This window comes from Perognathus longimembris, chromosome 14 (assembly GCF_023159225.1).
Source record: "Perognathus longimembris pacificus isolate PPM17 chromosome 14, ASM2315922v1, whole genome shotgun sequence".
NCBI classification, from domain to species: domain Eukaryota; kingdom Metazoa; phylum Chordata; class Mammalia; order Rodentia; family Heteromyidae; genus Perognathus; species Perognathus longimembris.
This window is the reverse complement of record NC_063174.1, coordinates 33,089,702-33,112,318: the sequence shown is the minus strand read 5'-3', so window position 1 is coordinate 33,112,318 and position 22,617 is coordinate 33,089,702. Positions and strand designations below refer to the sequence as shown.

Genomic DNA, 22,617 nt, shown 5'->3' with positions numbered 1-22,617 from the left:
CTGAACCAAGAAGAAATAAATCAGCTAAATAAACCAATAACTTACGGTGAGATACAGGAGGTAATCAAGAACCTCCCTACTAAGAAAAGCCCAGGCCCAGATGGATTCACCAACGAATTCTACAAAACCTTTAGTGAGGAGCTAATTCCAATACTCCTCAAACTCTTCCGCGAAATAGAAATGGAGGGAGAAATCCCAAACTCATTCTACGAAGCTAATATCATACTAATTCCCAAACCAGGCAAAGACCCAACAAAAAAAGAGAACTACAGACCAATATCACTAATGAACACAGATGCAAAGCTCCTCAATAAAATATTAGCTAATAGGATCCAGAAAGTGATCAAGAATATCATACATCATGACCAAGTAGGCTTCATCCCTCAGTCACAAGGATGGTTCAACATCCGTAAATCAATCAACGTAATTCACCACATAAACAGAACTAAAATCAAGAATCACATTGTTATCTCAGTCGATGCCCAAAAAGCCTTTGACAAAATACAACATCCATACCTATTAAAAGCTTTGGAGAGAACAGGAATAGATGGAACATTCCTCAAAACAATAAAAGCCATATACAACAGACCAACTGCTAATATCATATTAAATGGAGAGAAACTTAAGTCATTCCCCCTAAAATCAGGAACAAGACAAGGATGCCCACTCTCCCCACTTCTGTTCAACATAGTGCTGGAATCCCTAGCCATAGCAATAAGGCAAGAGGAGGACATCAAAGGGATCCACATCGGCAAGGAAGAAATCAAGTTATCCCTATTCGCAGACGACATGATCTTGTATCTGAAGGACCCAAAAACCTCAGTACCCAAACTCCTACACCTAATAAACCAATTTGGCAAAGTAGCAGGATACAAAATCAACCCACAAAAGTCAGCAGCTTTTCTGTACACCAGCAATAGACAAACAGAAAAGGAAATTATGGAAACAATTCCATTTACAGTAGCCAAAAAAAGAATAAAGTACCTAGGGATCAACTTAACCAAGGACGTGACGGACCTATTCAATGAAAACTACAAAAATCTAATAAGGGAAATCAAAGAAGACACAAGGAGACCTCCCATGCTCATGGGTAGGCAGAATCAATATAGTGAAAATGGCCATATTGCCCAAATTGTTATACAAATTCAATGCAATACCTATCAAAATCCCAGCCACATTCTTCACTGAAATAGAGAAACCAATCCATAAATTCATATGGAACAGCAAAAAACTAGAATAGCCAAAGCAATTCTAGGCAAAAAAAGCAATGCAGGAGGAATCACAATACCTGACTTCAAGATCTACTACAAGGCCATCATAACAAAAACAGCATGGTATTGGTATAAAAACAGATCGGAAGACCAATGGATTAGAACTGAAGACCCAGAAATAAAACCGCACTCTTACAGCCAACTGATATTCGACAAAGGAGCTAAAGATATACAATGGAATAAACATAGCCTCTTCAACTACTGGTGCTGGGAGAACTGGGCAGCCATATGCAGAAAACTCAAAGTAGACCCAAGCCTATCACCATGCACCAAGATCAACTCAAAATGGATCAAGGACCTCAACATCAGACCTGAATCCTTGAAACTACTGAAGGACAGAGTAGGAAAGACACTAGAACTTATAGGCATAGGAAGGAACTTCCTGAATAGAGTCCCAGGGGCACAACAAATAGGAGAAAGACTCGACAAATGGGACTACTACAAATTAAAAAGTTTCTGCACAGCTAAGGACATAGCCACCAAAATAGAAAGACAGCCAACGATATGGGAAAGGATATTTACCAGCACAGCAACAGACAAAGGCCTGATATCGGTCATCTACAGAGAACTCAAAAAACTAAGCCCCTCCAAGCCCAATAAACCTATTAGGAAATGGGCAAAAGAGCTAAAGAGAGACTTCACAAGAGAAGATATAAAAATGGCAAAGAAACATATGAGGAAATGCTCAACATCCCTGCTAGTAAAGGAAATGCAAATAAAAACAACCCTGAGATACCACCTCACCCCAGTTAGAATGGCCTATACTCTGAACTCAGGAAACAACAAATGCTGGAGGGGCTGTGGGGAAAGAGGAACCCTTCTCCATTGTTGGTGGGAGTGCAAATTAGTACAACCACTTTGGAGAACAGTATGGAGGTTTCTCAAAAAGCTCAATATAGACCTACCCTATGACCCAGCCATACCACTCCTAGGCATCTATCCTAAACAGCAAAATCCAAGATATCAAAAAGGCATTTGTACTACCATGTTTATCGCGGCACAATTCACAATAGCTAAAATATGGAAACAACCCAGATGCCCCTCCACAGACGAATGGATCCAAAAAATATGGTACTTATACACAATGGAATACTACATAGCGATTAGGAATGGTGAAATATTGTTATTTGCAGGGAAATGGTCGGAACTCGAACAAATAATGTTGAGTGAGACAAGCCTAGAACACAGAAAACAAAGGGGCATGATCTCCCTGATATATGACTGTTAACAAAGGGAGACGGAGAGACAGTAGAGACCAAGTCTGTGAATACTGTATATGTTCTTGATACATTGTATATTGCATATATGTCAACCTGACCTAGACAAGGGATAGAAAAACAGGTTGTAAGATATCATAAGAAATGTACACACTGCCCTACTATGTAACTGCACCCTCTTTGCACAACACCTTGTAAAAAAATTTATGTCCAATTAATAAAAAAAAAAAAAGAAGATATTACTTTGCATCAAATGACTCTACAAAGTGAATGCAATTCTACCAAGTCTTATCAGGACTTTTTATAGTTTGGAAGGTTGCTTCTAAAGTTAAGAGCTAGGTGAGGGTGCAGCTCCATGTCAGAGCACTTGCCTAGCATATAGCAGATTCTGGGTTTGATCTCCAGTAATGGCAAAGGGGAGGGATTATAAAAGAACAAAGACCCAAGGAATGTGGAAGAACAAGTGCAGCTACACATCACCACTGAAATGAAGATGTTATAATAAAAGCATAGTGATCAAGATAGTTTGATACGGAAGCTGAAGAAATAGAATAAGGCAATAGGGTAGAGAACTGTGAAACAAGCTTATGTGAGAACTTAAGATGTGACTCTGGACTATTCAACATACAGCCAGCAGGATAACTAGCTACCCACACGAATAATATTCAAGATAGCCATTCACTTAAAGCCTTTGTAAACAATTCTTAAAACTAAATAAAGAGGCAAAGGCAAAAAGCAACACTTGAAAGCTTCCAGAGGGAAATAAGAGTTGTGCTTTTTGCTGGTCCTGGGCTTGAACTCAGGGCCTGGCCGCTATGAGCTTTTTGAACTCAAGACTAGTGCTCTTCTACTTGAGCCACAGTTCTACTTCTGGCTTTTTTTTTTAATGATTACTTGAAGTTAAGAGTCTTACAGGGCTGGGGATATGGCCTAGTGGCTAGAGTGCTTGCCTCGTATACATGAAGCCCTAGGTTCGATTCCCCAGCACCACATATACAGAAAATGGCCAGAAGTGGCGCTGTGGCTCAAGTGGCAGAGTGCTAGCCTTGAGCAAGAAGAAGCCAGGGACAGTGCTCAGGCCCTGAGTCCAAGCCCCAGGACTGGCCCCCCCCCCAAAAAAAAAAAAAAAAGAGTCTTACAGACTTTTCTGCCTGGGCTGACTTTGAACTGTGATTCTCAGATCTCAGCCTCCTGAGCAGCTAGGATTATAGGCGTGAGCCACCAGTGCTCAGCTATTAGTGTGTATTTTAAGTATAGATATTTATTTCCCAAAGGAAAAGAGAGTATACATCATATAGGAAAATATCAATACATTGACCTATATTACAAGAACATAGTCTTTTGTTCAAGCAGTGACACAAAAATAAAAGTAGAACAAGCTCTCCTACAGCTGAACACATTTACATTGTATTCGACAGTGTAAGCATTTCAATCAAGAAGATGACAAATTGGTCAACACAAAATTGAATAAAAAGTATAAACAGGCAATTCAAAAAATGGCAGATATGATAGGGCCTATACATAATATGCAGCATATAATTAATATAAATATATATTACAGTATGACATTGCTTACTTGTATATTTCATTGAGAGTTGCAATATAAAGAAATGCAAAAGGAAAGGTAGGTGCAGGTGGCTCATGCCTTTAATCCTAGATACTCTGGAGGCTGAAATTTGAGGATCACAATTAAAGCCAGCCTGGGCAGGAATGTCCCTAAGACTCTTCTCTCTGATTAACCACCATTTAAAAAAAAAAAAAAAGCCAGAACCATGGCTGTGCTAAGCCCTGAGTTCAAGGTCCAGCACTAGAAAAAAAAAACCCAAAACAAAATAAGGATATAAAATAGCAAAGTTGGGGTGGGTGGTGGTAGACACCTCAGAGCAGGTGAGGATATTGGTAATTAAATGGAGGTACTTGAACTATATTTGTAAACACTTTATTTCCTTAACTAATTGATAGCTAGCTGTGTGGCAGTTTGTCATGCTGTGATTTTTTTTTTTTTTTAGCACATTTTGCAAGAAAGAAAAAAAGGCGTAGGAAGCTATACAGACCCTCATTTGTGAAATGGCTTCAAGAATACTACTACTTACTCTATCATAATGTTTTTCCTTTTTGAGGAATGCCCAGCTGGCTTCAAACTCCCCATCTTCCTGCCTCAGCCCTCTGACTGTTGGGATTATCAGCATTAAATGCCACTTACTTTTTCAATTTGAGCCCTAAAATCACTTGAGAGAAAACAAAGTAAAACAACCTCAAAACACACAAAACCCCACATCACAACAGGTCTTGTGTCTTGTGGTGCTAGGGATTGAACGCAGGGCCCTGTGTATGCTAGGTAAGAACTCTACATTGCCAGTCCTCTCCATGGTTTGTTTTAGTTTTTGGTAACTATCTTTGGGCTTGAACTCAGGGTCTGGGCACTGTCTCTGAGCTTTTATGCTCAAGGATAGCACTCTGCCACTTGAGCCACAGCTCCACTTTTGCCATTTTTGGTGCTTAATTGGAGAAGAGTCTCAAGGACTTTCCTGTCCAGTCTGGCTTTGAACTGAGATCCTCAGATCTCAGCCTCCAGAGTAACTAGACTTTCATGAGCCACCAGCATTGGGCTCCTCTCCATGTCTTTTGAACATGAAATTGGTGGAGTGGGAATTTTATGGTCATATTCTTATCCTTTAGATTGCCTTCTGCAAAGACCTGTCATATCTAGAAATGTTTGGTAGTATGTGATTAGGCAGAATAATTTGCAAGGTTTTATAAAAATGTACTCACACAAAAAATTAACCTACTGATTTTTTATAAAAAGAATTCTGTAATCATTCTTCACTCTTATTTCAAAGACAAGGTTATTTGGTGAAAGAATATATCTCAGATATATATAGCCTCTAAGATTTCAAGTAATCTTACATTACAGAAGAGAAACAGAGAAAAAGAAGACGTAAAGGAGAAAGCCTCTAACAACCAAAGAAGGGCATTTCTTCAAGTCTTTTTATCTTCACATAAGAATTGTAAAAAGCATTAAGTCTAAAGCTAGAAGATCCCCAGATGTGATGTTAGACAGAAGATAGGCTAAAACCCTTCCAAGTAAACCGAGAACTCAGTGTGAATATAGAGACTTTTTTTTTTTTTTCTGCCAGTCCTGGGGTGTGGACTCAGGGCCTGAGTACTGTGCCTGGCTTCTTTTTGTTCAAGGTTAGCACTCTACCTCTTGAGCCACAGGGCCACTTCCGGCTTTTTTCTATGTATGTGGTGCTGAGGAATTGAACCCAGGGCTTCAGGTATATGAGGCGAGCACTTTACCACTAGGCCATATTCCCAGCCCCAAATATAGAGACTTGTAAGCAAATACTTGCAGTGCTCAGCAAAGAGCTGAGTATCTTGACCACTGTTTCAGACTCCAGTACCTTCATCAGCTCCTTTTCTTTGTGGAGGTCCTCATGCAGTTCAGGGAGAGGATCTTGGCTTTGTGCTTTTAAAACCTGCAGCCTGCTTTTCAGCTCCTTGATTTTCTTTTCACACTGGTCCCAGGTCTATTTGAAAACAGTATTAAAATGGGTAAGTTCATGGACTATAAGAATGAACTGCAGAAATAGGACTGCTCATTTAATCCACATAGTGTTCCTTGGAAGCATGATTTGGTAAATCACTCAGAAAACCTGTTTCCTTGTCTCTGTAGCTGATCTGAAAAGGGGTGTCAGCTCGCCTTGGGGCTCATTTGAAGCTCTGGGTTAGATTGTTTGAAACTAGTTCCTTCTCCTTCCTTATACCAATCTAATCATATTTCTAGTCTAATTTTGGAGAGTCTTGTATCTTAACTGCAAACTAAAGAGCAACTTACACCATTTATGGTCTTGACATATGATTTAACAAAAAGCTTTCAGCTACTTCATCTTTTCTGTTGTCACCCCTCCCTGACTCTCTGCCTCTATGTACGTGTGTGTGTGTGTGTGTGTGTGTGTGTGTGTGTGTGTGTGTTGTCCTAGGGCTTGAGCTTTTTTTGCTCAAGGCTAGTGCTCTACCACTTGAGCCACCACACTGTGCTTCTGGCTTTTTTTTTTTTTTGGTAGCTTATTGGAGATAAGTCAGTCTTACTGACTTTCCTGCCTGGGCTGATTTTGAACCAGGATCCTCAAATCTCAGCCTCTTGAGTAGCTAAGATTATAGGTATGAGCTGCAGGCACCCAGCTCTCTCCACCTTTTTAATTAGCATCAGTTAGTTGTCCAAGGGGGTTTCATTTTGATATGTCCACATAGGCATACAATAAGCCTTGTCAGACTCCCTCCCTCCATCATACTCTTTCATTCCCTTCGCCTTCCAAAACTAATCTCAATCATTTTCACAGAAAGTATTCTGACCACGTGTCCCCTCCTTCCCCCTGCTCTGCATTTCCTGTTGCCTGTCTGGGTTGACCCTCTCACATCCAAGTGTTATTAATAAATTGTAAGCATAAGAACCTTAGGATACAGCAGGGAAAGTATTGACACATTTAAAAATAAGAAAACAGTCTCATAGAATACTGATTCTTGATTTGGCAAAACATCCCTGACCAGCTTGGTTATCTACTATGGGTATACACAGCAGATTAGGAGGCAAGTGGACCATTTGCAATAGCTCAAAAAAAAAAATACAATGTCAAACAGATAGCTTGCTGGGCACCAGTAGCTCACTCCTGTAATCCTAGTTTCTCAGGAAGTTGAGATCTGAGGATCATGCTTTGAAGCTTGCCTGGGTAGGCAAGTCCATGAGACTTATCTCCAATTAAGCATGGGAAAGCCAGAAGTGAAGCTGAGACTCAAGTGGTAGAGTACTAGCCTTGAACAAAAGAAGTTCAGGGACAGCACCCATGTCTTGAGTTCAAGCCCCATGATGGGTACACACACACAAAGTTTCTACTCAGAAGAGAGAAAGACAAATAATTAAAATGGCATCAGAACTCAAAAAGAGCATTCTAGTGTTAGGCTTAATTTGGTTCAGAGTCCTTGAGATATTTTTGGCAAAACAATGACTTTATACTAATGACTCAGAATAAAATATTTCACTTCTTAAATAAATAGTCCTAAATTATCTAGGATGTTCATTGTGTGGAAAAGTACATTCTCTGATGATGGCAGAGAATTTTAGTATCTCTGTACTTAATTTCATTTATTACAACCCAAGACTGCAGAACATATATAGAAAGTACTCATAAAAACACATCTTAGCCAGGCACTGGTGGCTCATGCCTGTAATTCTGGTACTCAGGAGGCTGAGATCTGAGGATAGAGGTTCAAAGCCAGCTGGCTCAGAGACTCTTAATCTCCAAATTAACCATCAGAAAATCAGAAGTGGTGCTGTGGTTCAAAGGGGTAGAGAACTAACTTTGAGCAAAAGAGCTCAGGGACAGTGCCAGGATCTCAGTTGAAACTCCATGACTGCCAAAAAACAAAACAAAACAAAACAAAACAAAAAACCTTAATAAGCTGGGTGTCCATGGCTCAAGGCTGTACCAATGCTAGATACTTAGGAAGCTGAGATCTGAGGATCATGGTTTGAAGGCAGCCTGGGGAAGGAAAGACCATGAGATACATCTCCAGTTAACCAATAAAAAAAAAAAAAAAAAAAAAAAGGGCTGGGAATATGGCCTAGTGGCAAGAGTGCTTGCCTCCTATACATGAAGTCCTGGGTTCAATTCCCCAGCACCACATATGTAGAAAAAGGCCAGAAGTGGCGCTATGGCTCAAGTGGCAGAGTGCTAGCCTTGAGCAAAAAGAAGCCAGGGACGGTGCTCAGACCCAAGTCCAAGGCCCAGGACTGGCAAAAAAAAAAAAAAAAAAAAAAAAGCCAGATGTGGAGCTGTGGCTCATATGGTAGAGCAGTAGCTTTCAACAAAAGAAGCTTAGGGACAGAGTCCAGACTTTGAGTTCAAGTCTCAGGTCTGGCACCCAAGAAAGTACATCATAGGAGTACTTCAAGTTCTTTTTTTGCCAGTCCTGGGGCTTGGGCTCAGGGCCTGAGCACTGTCCCTGGCTTCTTTTTGCTCAAGGCTACCACTCTACCACTTGAGCCACAGCGCCACTTCTGGCCTTTTCTGTATATGTGGTGCTGGAGAATTGAACCCAGGGCTTCATGTATACGAGGAAAGCACTCTTTGCCACTAGGCCATATCCCCAGCCCTACTTCAAGTTCTTATATCCTCAACCGTGAGCTCTTTTCCATGCTGTTTTCTTTTTTATTAAGTGACTGGCACAACTCAAAGATTAGTAGGACTTAACTTCCCATGGTACAATCCCAGTACTAGATTTTCTAAAATTTCTTCCTTTTTCACATTGCAAACAAAATTACTTGCATGATGTGTAACTATCACAAACAGAAAAGTAAGTGAAGGGTCACCTCCACAATGCTCTGGAACCGTTTGATCATCTCGCCTAGCTGCAGCTCTGTGTCCTGCCAGGTGTCTTGGAGCTGACTGATCATCTGATCAATTGAATCCTTAGCACCCAGGTTAGGCATGGCCCGTAACTTCTCCCCAGCCTCCAAGGTTAGCACATAGGTTGTTCTCCAGCGCTGCAAATGGATCTCTTTATTCTACAAAGACAAAAAAAGTGATGGGGCTGAGAATCTGATTTGATAAAAATGTGATTAGGTGTTAACATGTATTTCCTTCTGAACTTTTCTGTTTTTTTTTTTTTTTTTTTGCCAGTCCTCAGGGCCTGAGCACTGTCCCTGTCTTCTTTTTGCTCAAGGCTAGCATTCTGCCACTTGAGCCACAGTGCCACTTCCGGCCATTTTCTGTATATGTAGTGCTGGGGAATTGAACCCGGGGCCTCATGTAGACAAAGCAAGCATTCTTGCCACTAGGCCACATCCCTAGCCCCTTCTGAACTTTTCTGAAGTGTTTAATCAGACATAAATTAGACAAATGTGGTCAGAATGTACACACGAACACTTATTCACATCAAAAGCTAGTTTTACCTTGAAGGGACAGCATACTCCCAAATAAAGTATTCTTTTATCTCCAGTTAACCACCGGACAGTCAGGTAGACCTGTGGCTCAAGTGGTAGAGTGCTAGCTTTGAACAAAAAAGCTTGGGACAGCGCCCGGGCCCTGAGTTCAAGCCCTAGAACCAGCCAGCCCAACAAACAAACAAAAATAAGACAACTAAGGGGAGCTGTGGCTGAAGCTCCCCTTAGTGTTCCAGCATTGAGCAAAACAGCTACAGGACAGTGTCCAGGACCTGAGTTCAGGCTCTAGTATACACACACACACACACACACACACACACACACACACACACAGCCAATGCCTTAAGCATTAGGGTGATAAAAACCTGTTACTCTAAATGTCTTCCATTCTACCCACCCATCTTCACTGTAAACCTCCTTTGAGTTCTGCTCTTTCTAGGTGAATGGTGGGATGGAACTTCTGATCCATTCATCTAGGCTGTGGGGTGTGGTGACTGTGGCAGGCTGGCTTCGCAATGCACAGAGCGCACATGCACCACAGCACCAGAGCGATGAGGTGGGGGAACATCTCCATAGTGAAGCCCGCCCATGACTCTTGTGCTGCGACTGCCCACAGTACCTTCAGCTCGAGGATCATACGTCTGCTCTGGTAGAGGCTGTAGTCACCCTGGCTCTTCACGGCAGACAGCAGGTGGCAGGTACTGGAGAGGAAGCGCAGCAAGTCCTCCGCGGAGCTGCTGAAATACTGCCACTGCCTCACCAGCCCGTCGATGTCCCGCTTCTTCTGCCGAAAGCCCTGTGTAGCACTCTGCCACTGGTCTGTCAACTTAGAGAATTCAGAAACAAAATCTGGTCTGGGGGGGGGGCAGGGAGAGGATGGTTAGAGATTCTTGACATGAGCAGGTAGGAAAAAAATAATTAGCAGCAAGTAATAGAAGCGCTCACAATTTGTGCACATAATGCACATGGGACAAACAACTTCTTCAAACCTGGACCCTAATTCACTTGAGCATCGGGGGCAGTGTGTAGTAGTTTAAAGGTGTTTAGCAGAAGATACCCCCTGAAATATACCTTCTAGTGTGCTAGCATGCACAGCCACTGTTTCTTAACTCTAAGCTATTGTAGCAAATATTATACCAAAAACCTCATGGAACTGAAGAAAATGGATCAGTGGTCCAGGCTTGGTGGCTCACACCCATAATTCTAGCTACCCAGGAGGTAGAGATCTGGAGGATTGCACTCTAAGCCCAGCCAGAGCAAAAAGTTTGCAAGACCTCTACCTCAACCAATAAAAAAGCTGAGTGCGATGGTTTGACGCTAATTGTCTTGATTTGATGACCTCACATTATACCTTTGTATTGAAATATCACCCCACTCCCCATACACAGGTACCCAAATCATAAGGCCTGTGCCCAGCCACGGTTTCGGCCTCTAAGTCCCTGACAGCTTACCTCTTCTCTAGTTCTCTTGTGTCCAGGAGTTGTAAGGATTGAGTGATGTAAGAATCAGAAATTGACTGGTTTATACACATCTCAGCTTCTAACATCTGCGGGAATCAAAATATAAAATATCAATATGCTTATCTGAATATCGAACTTCTACTTCCTATTAAAATTGAAGTACTCAAAGGATGGAAGAAATGATGAATTTTCAAATTATTTGAACTCAACTAAAAAACGTCCAACTATCATATCAATTATTAAGTAGAAATAGAATACTAAAAGCAAACAGGTCTAATAACAATTATGCCTAAATGCCTAATCCTGCAAACTTCTGAAATGCAGAATAACCACAAAAAACGTCTTATTTATTTATTAATTGCCAGTCCTGGGGCTTGAATGCAGGGTTTGGGCACTGGCCCTGAGCTTCTTTTTGCTCAAGGTTAGCACTCTACTACTTGAGACAACGCCACTTCCAGCTTCTGTTTATGTGATACTGAGGAATTGAACCCAGGGCTTCATGCATGCTAGGCAAGCACTCTACCACTAAACCATATTCCTAGCCCTAAAAATGTCTTGTTTTAATTAAAATTACTGAAAAGCAGTTATGCAAAGGGGTTTCACTTCAACATTTAGGAGTACAATGCACATGGACCAATGCTACTCCTTGTATCTAGAAGTGTTTTAAATATCCAATAGTACAGGATGGGAAACTCATCTTGATGCTATTAATGCTACATTATAATTATCCCAGGCGCCTCACTGTATAGTCAATTAGGCAGTAAAAGTGCAATGATTCTGAGCCCTTGAACTTGTCTTGGTAGATTGGCACAGGTCTGCATTCTGTGGAAGCAAAGTTGTTCTACAAGTTTCCGGGCACTTCAGGAAACCTGGGCATGCTATCTGTCATTCATAAAACTGAGCAGAAAAAACATGTTGAAAATTTTGAAATGTGCAAGCATTTTACAAATCACAATGGACAGCTGAATTTGCTGAAAGACACACATTCAATGAGGCTGGTCTGGACCACACTGAGTTTCAGGGCAGCTTGGCCTACAAAGGGACAATTTGTCTCAAAAACCCAAACCCTCAAAACACAAAAAGAAGAGGAATGACAGCCAGGCTCTGAGGGCTCACCTCTGTCATCCTAGCTACTCAGGAGGATGAAATCTGAGGATCAAGTTTGAAACCAGCCTGGGCAGAAAAGTCCAGGAGAATCTTACCACACACACACACAGTATAATAGAGTACCAGCCTTGAGCAAAAAAGCTAAGGGACAGTGCCCAGGCTCTGAGTTCAAGCCCTAGTACCTAAAAGAGGGAAGAAAATGAAAAGATGGTTTGCGGAGAGCAGGGGCTTACTGCAAATGCCTTCTGCTGGTCCAGGAGAGCCGGGAGGCTACGGGCAGTATCCACCTTGAGCATCTCTTCTGTCTTCTCCAACAGCTCGACCCACTTCTCACAGCAATGAAGAAACCTCTCATTCAGTGCACTTTCCTGAAGTTCACTACAAAGGTTTAAAACAAGGCAGAGTCACAGAAAAATGACCTTCCTGAACTCAGAGCTGTTAATTTTACCTTCACAGAAATGACAGCAGAGAATCGGTGTGCTGACCTGCAGCGGTCCAGTGCCGTGGCTGTGGCCCGGGTCCACTGGCGGTTCACGGTCTGTAGTGTTTTTATGGCAATGTCACTGAGTGGGAGCTTGAGGCTCTCTTCGTTCAAACGTTCAATGTCTGGTGACTTGGCTGTCAGGGCCAACACAGGATTCTAGAAGAGAATTAATCACGTCCAGATGTTTAGATGTCAGCACTATACCTAGATGACAACATGGGCTTCTTATCTCAAAGATGAGGAAAATCAGGACCTGAGCTAAATATAGGGCTCACTTAGAGCTACTGTCCTGGGATACCAATGGGACAGGTGGTCACATCCAAAACAACCCAGGAAGTAGGAAGGCACACCAGATTTTTGTCTTTCAACAAGACCAAAAAAAACAACAACACTATTTCTGGGGCAGAAGCAAAGTGGTTCATGAATGTACCAATTACTGGGGAGTGGAGATTGGGGGGATCATGGTTCAAGGTAGGCTTGGCAAAAGTTATGGAGATTATTTCAAAGCTGGGCATTGTGGCACGTGCCTGTAATCCCAGTTCTATAAGAAACAGAGGAAAGAGGACTGTGATCCAAGCCTGGATTGTGATCCAAGCCTGACCCTGGGCAAAACTATAAAATGTTACCTGAAAAATAAGCAAAGCAAAAAGAATTGAGGGGAAGGGGTCAAGTGTTCTACCACAAAATATGAGTATCCCGCTCATATTTTGATAGAATATGAAATCAGAAGAAAGTAAACATTACCAACTCTTCATTTGAAACAGATATTTCAGGGACAGCCTCTAGGTCAGCTCTATGTTAAACAAGCCTCTTTCTCAATATCCACATCCTCACTAGGATTGTGCTGTAATATTCTAGGTCAGAGTCAGCAAACATGTTCTATAAAAAGCCAAATCATCAATATTTTAGGCTTTTATGGGCCTAAAACAACTCAACTCAGCCTTGCAGCAACTACAAGAGAACTCTTGTAGTTAGTGTGTAAATGGAGGGGCATGGCTGGGTTTAAATCAAACTTTATTTACAAACTCTCAGATGTGTCTGTGTATGTCTTGGATATCATATTCTGATTCCTAATCTATGGTTATAAAAATCAATCCTTCAAAATCCAGAATGCTCCAATTGTCTCATTCACTTACATTAACTATAGAAAACTTACTAAGGTAATTTAAAAGAGCAAAGTACTCAATTGTAAGAATATTTTATTATTTACTTTGTTAGCCATGGGGCTCCAACTCAGAGCCTGGGCACACTGTCCGGAGATTTTTTGCTCAAGGCTAGTGCTCTTCCACTTTGAGCCATAGCACCTCTTCTGTTTTTTGTTTTTTGTTTTTTCTGGTGGTTAACTGGAGATAGATAAAAGTCTCACAGCCTTTCCTGCCTTAGCTAGCTTTGAACAACAATCCCCAAGTGTCCTGAGTAGCTAAGATTTCAACCAGGCTCTTAAAGAGTATTTTATATCTGCTCAACTCAACAGAAAAATTCAACTAATCACAAAAGCCAATTCCTAGATTTTTCTGGTTCACTGAAGTTAATTTGTAAAGGTCCTGAAGATTAAAAAAAATCTAGGAAAAGTTACTATGACATTTACAAAAATAGATTCCCACTGTTGTTCTACTTTTCTGGACCTTAGCATAGGAATGGAAGGCAGATAAATAGCTTTGCTCAACAGTTAATCAGGCTTCAAACAGATTCTAGAATGTAGTGGTAATTAGCTTAATTTTAATCTTATGGTGAGTTGAAGCCCTTATGAAAAACACTGTTAGTACCAGAAATGAGTCAAGATTTTCTTCTTTTTCTTGATGGTAAAGTTTATCCAAATTCTCTTCCTCATGTGTAATAAGAGCTTTTAAAGATTCCAGCTGGTCCCCAAAATCCGTAAGCTGTGAGAGAATCATCTAGAAAGAGAGACATATTCATTAGAAATAATCTTCATAAACATATATTAAGCATTGCCTTTGGGGCTGATGAAAATTCATGTTTGTTTTCAACCACAAGAAGCTCCTTCCTCTCTTAAAAAAAACAAACAACCCAGAGATGAGTACTCAGAAGTCCCTTGGCTTTTTGACTGCGTCTTTGAGCCTGGTACTGAGACTCCATATTGGAGCGCCCAAGGTATCTAGGCAGCTGTTCAAAAAGCAAGATAAAGAATACCAATGACCAAGAAAGACCCAAGCAGCTACCAACCAAGCCTACCAACTTTGAGAGGGTCTGAAATGATCACTTCTATTGATATGTTTAGTACAGGACAAATGGGTGCTTAAGGCCCCAGGGATGGAAGCTAGACTCCTAGAGGTTGGGGTAGCTTCATTAAGCAGTTACGAAGGGCAGTGTGCAAACGCCCAAGCCTACAACATGAAGGGAAGACTGAGATGAACCTCGAATTCATTTGCTTTCAGCAGCAGCATCTTTTCCAAGTAGTCAGCTCTCTGCAGGGAGTGCCGTTGTCCTGTGAGGAGCTGGGAGCTGCCCAATGCTGCGGGCTGTGGGGGTCCATCCAGGACCGTGATATTTTGAAGAAAGGCTTCTTTTGTCTTCTGCACACCATCCTGCAGCTCCTGGAGAAGAAACCAGAGATCCCCAAACATCCACTCTGCCTTTCACACTGTAATTCCCCCCTTCACAAGACTAGCAGCATCTGGAGGAATTTTTGTTAGAACTCGAGTGCCTTTTTCTTTTTGGGGGGGGGGTGAGGGGCTGTACTGGGGCTAGAACACAGAGCCTGGATACCAACTATAAGCTTTTTGCTCAAGGCTAGCACTCTACACTTGAGCTACAGCTCCACTTTTTTTGGCCATTTCTGGTGATTAGATGGTGATAAGAGTATTACAGGTTTTCCTGCCAGGCTGGCTTGGAACCTTGATCCTCAGATTTCAACCTCCTGAGTAGGTAGGATTATAGGCGTGAGCAACAGGTTAGTTGAATGCCTCAATTTTTTGTGATTGCTTTTTTTTGGTCTGAGGCCAGGAAATGAACTTGGAATCTGATGTCTTCACTCAATGGCTGGTGTTTTACCACTCAAGTCATGCCTCTACCCTCATTGCTTATTGTAAATAGCTGAGAAACGAGTCATGCCTCTAACCCTCATTGCTTATTGTAAATAGCTGAGAAAGATTAAGTTTTCTTCAGAAGGTGTGTCTTGGTACATGTCAATTCAGAAGCAGAACTGACCCTGGCCAATCAAGTTAAGACTCGTTTATAGACTCCAAAGCTCATCTGGGCAGAGTCCTACACTTTGCTTAGTTGCTTAACACTTTAGAGATGCGATTTTATACCACTTCAAGAATCATTCCAACCCAACCCCCTGCCCTGGGACTTCTTAATAAAAACAGATTTTGCAGAGACTGGTTTTTTTTTTTTACATATTCTGGGAAATAGCATGGAGTGAAATTTCCAGGGTTTTGTTTTGTTTTGAGAGGATCCAGTAGAAAGAAATGCATCTTTTTTCTTAAATTGGTTGCTCCCTCCTCTTTGACTTCAGTGATAGCATCAGAAGATATAAAAGATGGGCTGGGAATATGTGTTAGTGGTAGAGTATGTGCTTAGCATTCATGAAGCCCTGGGTTCGACTCCTCAGTACCCCATGTACAGGAAAAGCTGGAAGTGGGGCTGTGGCTCAAGTGGTAGAGTGCTAGCCTTGAGCAAAAGAAGTTCAGAGACTGTGCCCTTAAGTTCAAGCTTCAGGACTGGCAAAAAAAAAAAAAGAAAAAAAAAAAGAAAGAAAGAAAAGAAAAAGAAAAAAGAAAAGATATAAAAGAGATCTTGTCACCAAGTTTAAAATGAATAGTATTCATTTTTCTGGATAGGACAAACACTACAGAGGAAAGTGTAGTATTCTTAAATATAATCTCAGTCAATATATCCAGAGAAAAGTCCACTCACTCAGCCTATGATTATGATTATTTTTAAAGGAGAAGACTCAACAGCTATTATTTTTTGATTATCACACTCCAGTGAGATTAAACTAAATACACCAAAAACAGTGTGGAAGTGTAAACTTGGAAAGAGGCAGTGTCAGGTCCCCCTGACCCAGCTGTCACCCAATCCTCTCGATCCTACACAGCTTGCCTCTCGCCAGCCTCTGACACAGCCCACTATCCATTGCCCAGGCTGACTTCTTCTGTCTCTGTGTTCTGTCCTATCGCAAGGTCATGGCTACACCTCCCAGGCCCTGTCTGCTCGGCTGACTTATCTTTGGTTTCCCAAAGGGCTCTGCACCCACCTTTACATCCTGCAGGGCCAGCGGGAGGACCTCAGCCACATTGTTTCCAGATGTGTTGATGTCTGCAAGCTGCTCAAACTTCCCTTCCTGCTGTGCCAGCCAGGCAGTGGCTTCAGTGTGAGCACTGTGGTAAGCCTTCCAGAGCTGTAGCTGACTCTCAGCCTTCTGCAGCTGGTCGGCAAGGCCACTGTTGGCCTGGGTCCACCTGCCAGTGAGCACAAACAGCACAACATTCATTCTACCCTTTCCCTTGTAGTTTACCCTATCAGATAGCCAATAGCAGAGGGACAGTTTAAGAGATACTGTTAAATGCTTATAGACTATGCCAGTATGGAAGTTTGAACTCAAGGCTTAGGTATTGTCTGAGCTTTCTTGCTCAAGGCATGTGCTCTACCACTAGAGCCACAGCACCACTTTTGGCTTTTGGATGGTAAGAGATAATAAAGAGTCTCATGGGCTTTCCTGCCTATGTTGGCTTTGACCTGAGATCCTTAAATCTTAGCCTCCTGAATAGCTAGGATGATAGGCGTGAGCCACCAGTGCCTGGCTAAATACTTTTTTACATTATTGACATCACTGTTATACCAACAAAAATCCAAAATTAGGCTAATTATTTGATTTTATAAAATCAGCAAAATGACCAAATTTGTGATTGGCAAGAATGATCTGTTTTACTCTCTGGATGCCTCTTAGGCAAAGGTGGAAAAAGCACTGCTCAAAGAGGGTGTTTTAATATAAGTCTTATTTAAATGGTGTTTATGCCAGATTGTATTTACTTGCTTATTTATTTATTTATTTTAACAATGCTCAAGTTGGAAATCAGGACTTTGCACTTGCAGGGCAGGTACTTTATCTTTTAAGCAATGTCCTCACAAGATGAAGGAATTCTTTTCGGCCTCCCAGTCACCTCCCCCGAGAGTTACTTCAACATCCTTTCCCTCATGTCTTCCAATATGTCTTGTGATGCAGCCTACCTACCTTGTCCTCTGCCTCAGTTCTGGGTCTGAGGCAGTGCATGGATTTCATGTTGGGCTGTAAACAGGCCTTTTCTAGACTGCTTTCTGGAATACTGCATGAGCTGTGCAATTGTTCTTGAGACACAGAGCCTTATTTAGTGAACAATGGGGAGGCCAGAATACGATGAAACCACTCATCTCAGAAGGTGCAGCAGACTCTACAAACCCCCATCACCTCACTGGCCACAAGGAAGAAAGGTCAAGCTGCCTGGTCCATCCTTCTGACTGCATGGCGGAGCGTACCTCGCACGTGCATCCTGGCACTTCTCTTCCATTATTTCAGCAATGGAGGGGCAGGAATCTTTGAGTTTGACCACGACCTCCTCAAGCTTCTCCCAATTGCCTTCACTGCTCTCGGCTTCATCTTGGAGGGACTAAGAACACAGTGGAAATGTCAGGTCCCGATGGCCTGTCCAGTGTTCTGGCATTTTCTGCTTCACCACAACCCAAGTACCCAGACCTTACAGGATGGTGAGAAATGATCAGGAGTGGGAGGAAGAAAATAAGCAAGAAGGAACTCCTCCCTCAGGGCTGAGGGCATAAACACACACGTGGACACCCCCCCCCCCAATTTGTGAAATAATATGGCCATCGGAAGGAAAATTCAACACAGGGTTTGCTTATGGGAGTCAACTTTGGAATTCCAAGCTCTCCCTTTGATCCCCACTGTGGAAAGCACAAATGCACGTGTCCTCTGCCATGCTGGCTTCCCTCTGCCCAACATCACGCTCTGGTTCATTTACCTGAAGGTTCTCCACTTGGCAGCTCAAGGCCTCCAGTGACACAGTGGTGGGCTTGCAGTGTTCCAGGCAGTACTCGAAGCGGATCGCCATGGTGTTCACCTCCTCGTACAGCCGGTCATACGTGCTCCACTCCTGCAGCACCGCCTGCATGCAGGCGACCAGCTGCGTGACCTATGAGGAAAACAACACAGACACACCCTGACTTACAATCCCTGAGACATGTCTCTCATTCCTCTTCCCTCCTGGGAATCCAGCGTGAATGAGATTTTTAGGCATTCTGGTTTGAGAGTACATATGGCAGGGTCTTCCAAGATTTGCTGCAAGTGAGAAGGGAGGTCAAGCCAGAGAAGTACCGCTGGCTCACACCTGTAATTCTAGCTACTCAGGAAGCTGAGATTTGAGTTTACAGTTTGAAAGAAAGTCATGAGACACTTATCTAATTAATCACAGAAAGAGCTAGAAGTGGAGCTGTGGCTCAAAGTGGTAGAGTGCCAGCCTTGAGCAAAAGAGTTCAGGGACAGTGAGTGCCCAGGCATCAAGTTCAAGTTCCACAACCAACAAACAGAAAAAACAAATCTCAGAGAAGGCTATATTTTAGGATGGGTGAGGGGAAAGAGGCTTAAGATGAGAAGTCTCAGCTGGGCACTGTTGCTCATGCCTGTAATTCTAGCTACTCAGGAGGCTGAGATTTGAGGATCAGGGTCCAAAGCCAGACTATCTGTGAGTCTCTTCTCCCCAATTAACCACCAAAAAGCTGTAAGTATATGTGTGGCTCATGTGGTAGAGTGCTAGCATAGAGTGAAAAAAAGAAAGATGAGAAGATATTAAAAGAGTTTCAGCCTAGCGAGAAAGGGTCCAGGGAAAGACTGCGGGCAAGGACAGGCAAGCACACAGGCCCGTCATGTTACTAGCTTCTGCATTAGCACCTTGTTTAACCCCCAGCTACAATAGGCAATGGCAGGCATATTCCAGCCATCTGCGTGCTTTGATAATGCTGAAACATTTTGTTACCTACCAGAAATGACTTCAGGTTGTATTTACAGACCAGGAACTTGAGGCACGGCACAGAAACCCACCCAGGGACACAGACAGAAAATCATCCGGCAGTGATCACTGCCTCCTTGCCTCAAGCTAGTGAGTGGATAATCTCAGATCATCCCTTCTGCCTTTTAAAATAAGACTCTTCTGAGATACAAGGCACCTACCACACCATTCACCTACAGAGGGCAAACTCCATCATCACCAATAGAACATTTTCTTCACTTCCTCAAAGAAACCTCATTTTCATTTGCAATTACTTCTCCTCCAGTCACTCATCTACTTTCTAAAGATCTACCTATGCAGACACAGGTCAAATAAATGGAATCCTACAACGTGTGACCTTTTATAAGCAACCTCTTTTGCTTAGTATGGTTTTCAAGGCTATCAGTGTGGTAGAATGTATTGTTATTTCATTCTTTATTATGGCTGAATACTATTCCATTGTGTAGACATACCACCTTTTGCTTATATATTCATAACGATAGACAAAGATTGTTTCTGCTTTGGGGTTATTATAAATTACACTGCTATGAACCATTCATGCCCAAACTTTTTGGTGAGAATCTATTCTAATTTGGGGATTTGGAATTGCTGAGTCATATGTTCAACTTTTTGAGGAGCTGCCACATTATATTTCAGAGCAGCTGGACCATTTTACATCCCTGCTGGCAGGGATGTATGAAGGTTGCAGGTTCTCCCTTTCTTCTCTCCCTTGCTTATGGCTCACTAACTATTTATCATTGTCTGTCTTGATTAAAGCCATCCTGGTGGGTGCAAATTGGTATTGTATTGTGGTTTCGATTTTCACTGCCTTGATAGTTAATGACATCGGACATCTTCGTGCTTACTGGTCATTTGTAGTATAATCTGTTTTGTTTTACTGAGATACGGTTTCACTACATAGTCTAGGCTGGCCTTGAATGTACAGCCCTCCCGCCTCAGCCCCTGGAATGCTGTGATTATGCCCCACTTGTCTGACTATTGTATGTGTGTGCTGGTCCTGGGGCTTGAACTCGGGGCCTGGGTGTTGTCTCTGTGCTTTTTCAGTCAAGGCTAGTACTCTATTATTTGAGCTACAGTTCTACTTTCAGCTTTTTTTGGGTGGCTAATTGAAGATAAGTCTCATGGACTTTCTGGCCTGGGTTGGCTTCAAAACATGATTCTCAAATTTCAGCTTCCTGAGCAGTTACAATCGTAGACATGAGCCACTGGTGCCCAGATATCTTCATGGTTTCTTTTTTTTTTTTTTTTTGGTTTGTTTGTTTTTTGCCAGTCCTGGGTCTTGGACTCAGGGCCTGAGCACTGTCCCTGGCTTCTTTTTGCTCAAGGCTAGCACTCTACCACTTGAGTCACAGCGCCACTTCTGGCCATTTTCTGTATATGTGGTGCTGGGGAATCGAACCCAGGGCTTCAAGTATACAAGGCAAGCACTCTTGCCACTAGGCCATATCCCCAACCCTCTTTTTTTTTTTTTAATACACATCACTTCATTTAATTTTTCTCCCCTATATTTTTAAAAATTCTATTGTGACTACATTGCACTGATCTGCTCACATGCATTTACTTCATTGCCTGTGAGCTCTTTGTGGGTAAGATTCATTGGCTTTCTTGTTTTTTTGTTTTTGTTTTTTTTTCATTGGCTTTCTTGTTTATCTTTCTTATGATAGTAACAAATGACTAAAGGAGCTCATCCTTATTTTCCTGCTGGAATCCCTGAGGAAGGAAGGAGGCTGAAGGGTGCATGTGACTTTCATTCATATAGCCCATTTCCTGCCTTTTCTTTCTTTCTTTGTTTCTTTGTTCCTTCCTTCCTTCCTTCCTTCCTTCCTTCCTTCCTTCCTTCCTTCCTTCCTTCCTTCCTTTCTTTCCTTTTTTCTTTTGCCAATCCTGGGGCTTGGACTCAGGGCCTGAGCACTGTCCCTTGCTTCTTTTTGCTCAAGGCTAGCACTCTGCCACTTGAGCCATAGTGCCACTTCTGGCCATTTTCTATATATGTGGTGCTGAGGAATTGAACCCAGGGCTTCATGTATACTAGGCAAGCACTCTTGCTACTAGGCCATATTCCCAGCCCCAACATAGCCCATTTCCAACTTCTATTTGGCATACCAAGTTGAAGCTAGGTTTGAGAAGCAAACACATAACCCACAATAAGGATTCTGAAGCAAATGTGGGTCCACTGCAAAGCTTAAGCATTTAGGGTTTCCTCCTGTGGTTGTAGGGTGGTCAGACTGCCATGCTCCTGTGGTAGTCCCCATCTGGACGTGTGGAACTGCCAACATCCACACCCTTATCACCTCATCCCCTCTGTGATGGTCCCTTCCCATTCAAGTTCCTCAGCTGACCCTGTTTCTGGTACCCTCACCCCATATCTCTGGGGAATCTGAGCTGCCTCTTTAGGCTGCTCCTGTGTATCTGGCCTGGACACAATGCTAGTGGTTCTGCTGCTGGCATTGGGGAGATGGAGACATTTTTGTCTGCCTGAGTCCCCCAGACAAAACAAAAAGAGCTGAATGGATTTCCAGCCTGTTGGTGGTGTTGGGAGTAGGGATTTGCCTTGAATTATTTAGCATGTAAAAGGAAACTGTAGTATAATCTGTAGTATAATAATAATTGTAGTATAATAAGGATACTTCCCCACTTCCAATACTTTTTCTCAGCACCGTTTCTCTGTACTTTCTGATATGGCACATACTTTTACCTGATTGCCTACACTGCTCTTCTTGAGAAACAGCTCATCAATGCCAGATGCGATGTCATCTAACAGTGGTGTGTCCTCACTCCCCAGAGCCAGGTGGCTTTGTCTCAACTCGGCCAATGCTTTGGATTTCACTGCAAGCTGGTTTTCCATATCCTGGAAGGGTAAGAGGAAATAGGTTTCAATGCACAATATTACAAAACCACCCATGAGGGACAGGGATTTCTTCTTTGCAAGTAAAAAAATGTTGCCAGAAGCCGGGTACCAGTGGTTCATGCCTATAATCCTAGCTACTCAAGAGGATGAGATATAAGGAGCCAGGTTCAGAGCCAGCTCAGGCAGGAAAGTCCATCAGACTCTTATCTCTAATGAACCACCAAAAAGCTGGAAGTGGAGCTGTGGCTTAAGTGGTAGAGAGTTA

The 22,617-nt window shown here is 42.5% G+C and overlaps 1 protein-coding gene across 4 annotated transcripts in view; it reads right to left on the bottom strand.

Annotated features, from left to right (window-relative positions):
• Positions 1 to 22,617, bottom strand: part of Syne2 (spectrin repeat containing nuclear envelope protein 2) — a 197,788-nt gene that overhangs the window by 49,061 nt on the left and 126,110 nt on the right. For all 4 annotated transcript variants that reach the window (XM_048361958.1, XM_048361959.1, XM_048361960.1 and 1 more), the window contains 12 exons: positions 22,200 to 22,352; positions 18,461 to 18,631; positions 17,961 to 18,091; positions 16,702 to 16,906; positions 14,858 to 15,037; positions 14,249 to 14,377; positions 12,484 to 12,638; positions 12,232 to 12,376; positions 10,883 to 10,977; positions 10,051 to 10,285; positions 8,859 to 9,053; positions 5,893 to 6,018 (listed from right to left, as the gene is read on the bottom strand). In XM_048361958.1, the coding sequence (XP_048217915.1) occupies positions 5,893 to 6,018; positions 8,859 to 9,053; positions 10,051 to 10,285; positions 10,883 to 10,977; positions 12,232 to 12,376; positions 12,484 to 12,638; positions 14,249 to 14,377; positions 14,858 to 15,037; positions 16,702 to 16,906; positions 17,961 to 18,091; positions 18,461 to 18,631; positions 22,200 to 22,352 (1,920 nt within the window). The remainder of the gene's footprint in view (positions 1 to 5,892; positions 6,019 to 8,858; positions 9,054 to 10,050; positions 10,286 to 10,882; positions 10,978 to 12,231; positions 12,377 to 12,483; positions 12,639 to 14,248; positions 14,378 to 14,857; positions 15,038 to 16,701; positions 16,907 to 17,960; positions 18,092 to 18,460; positions 18,632 to 22,199; positions 22,353 to 22,617) is intronic.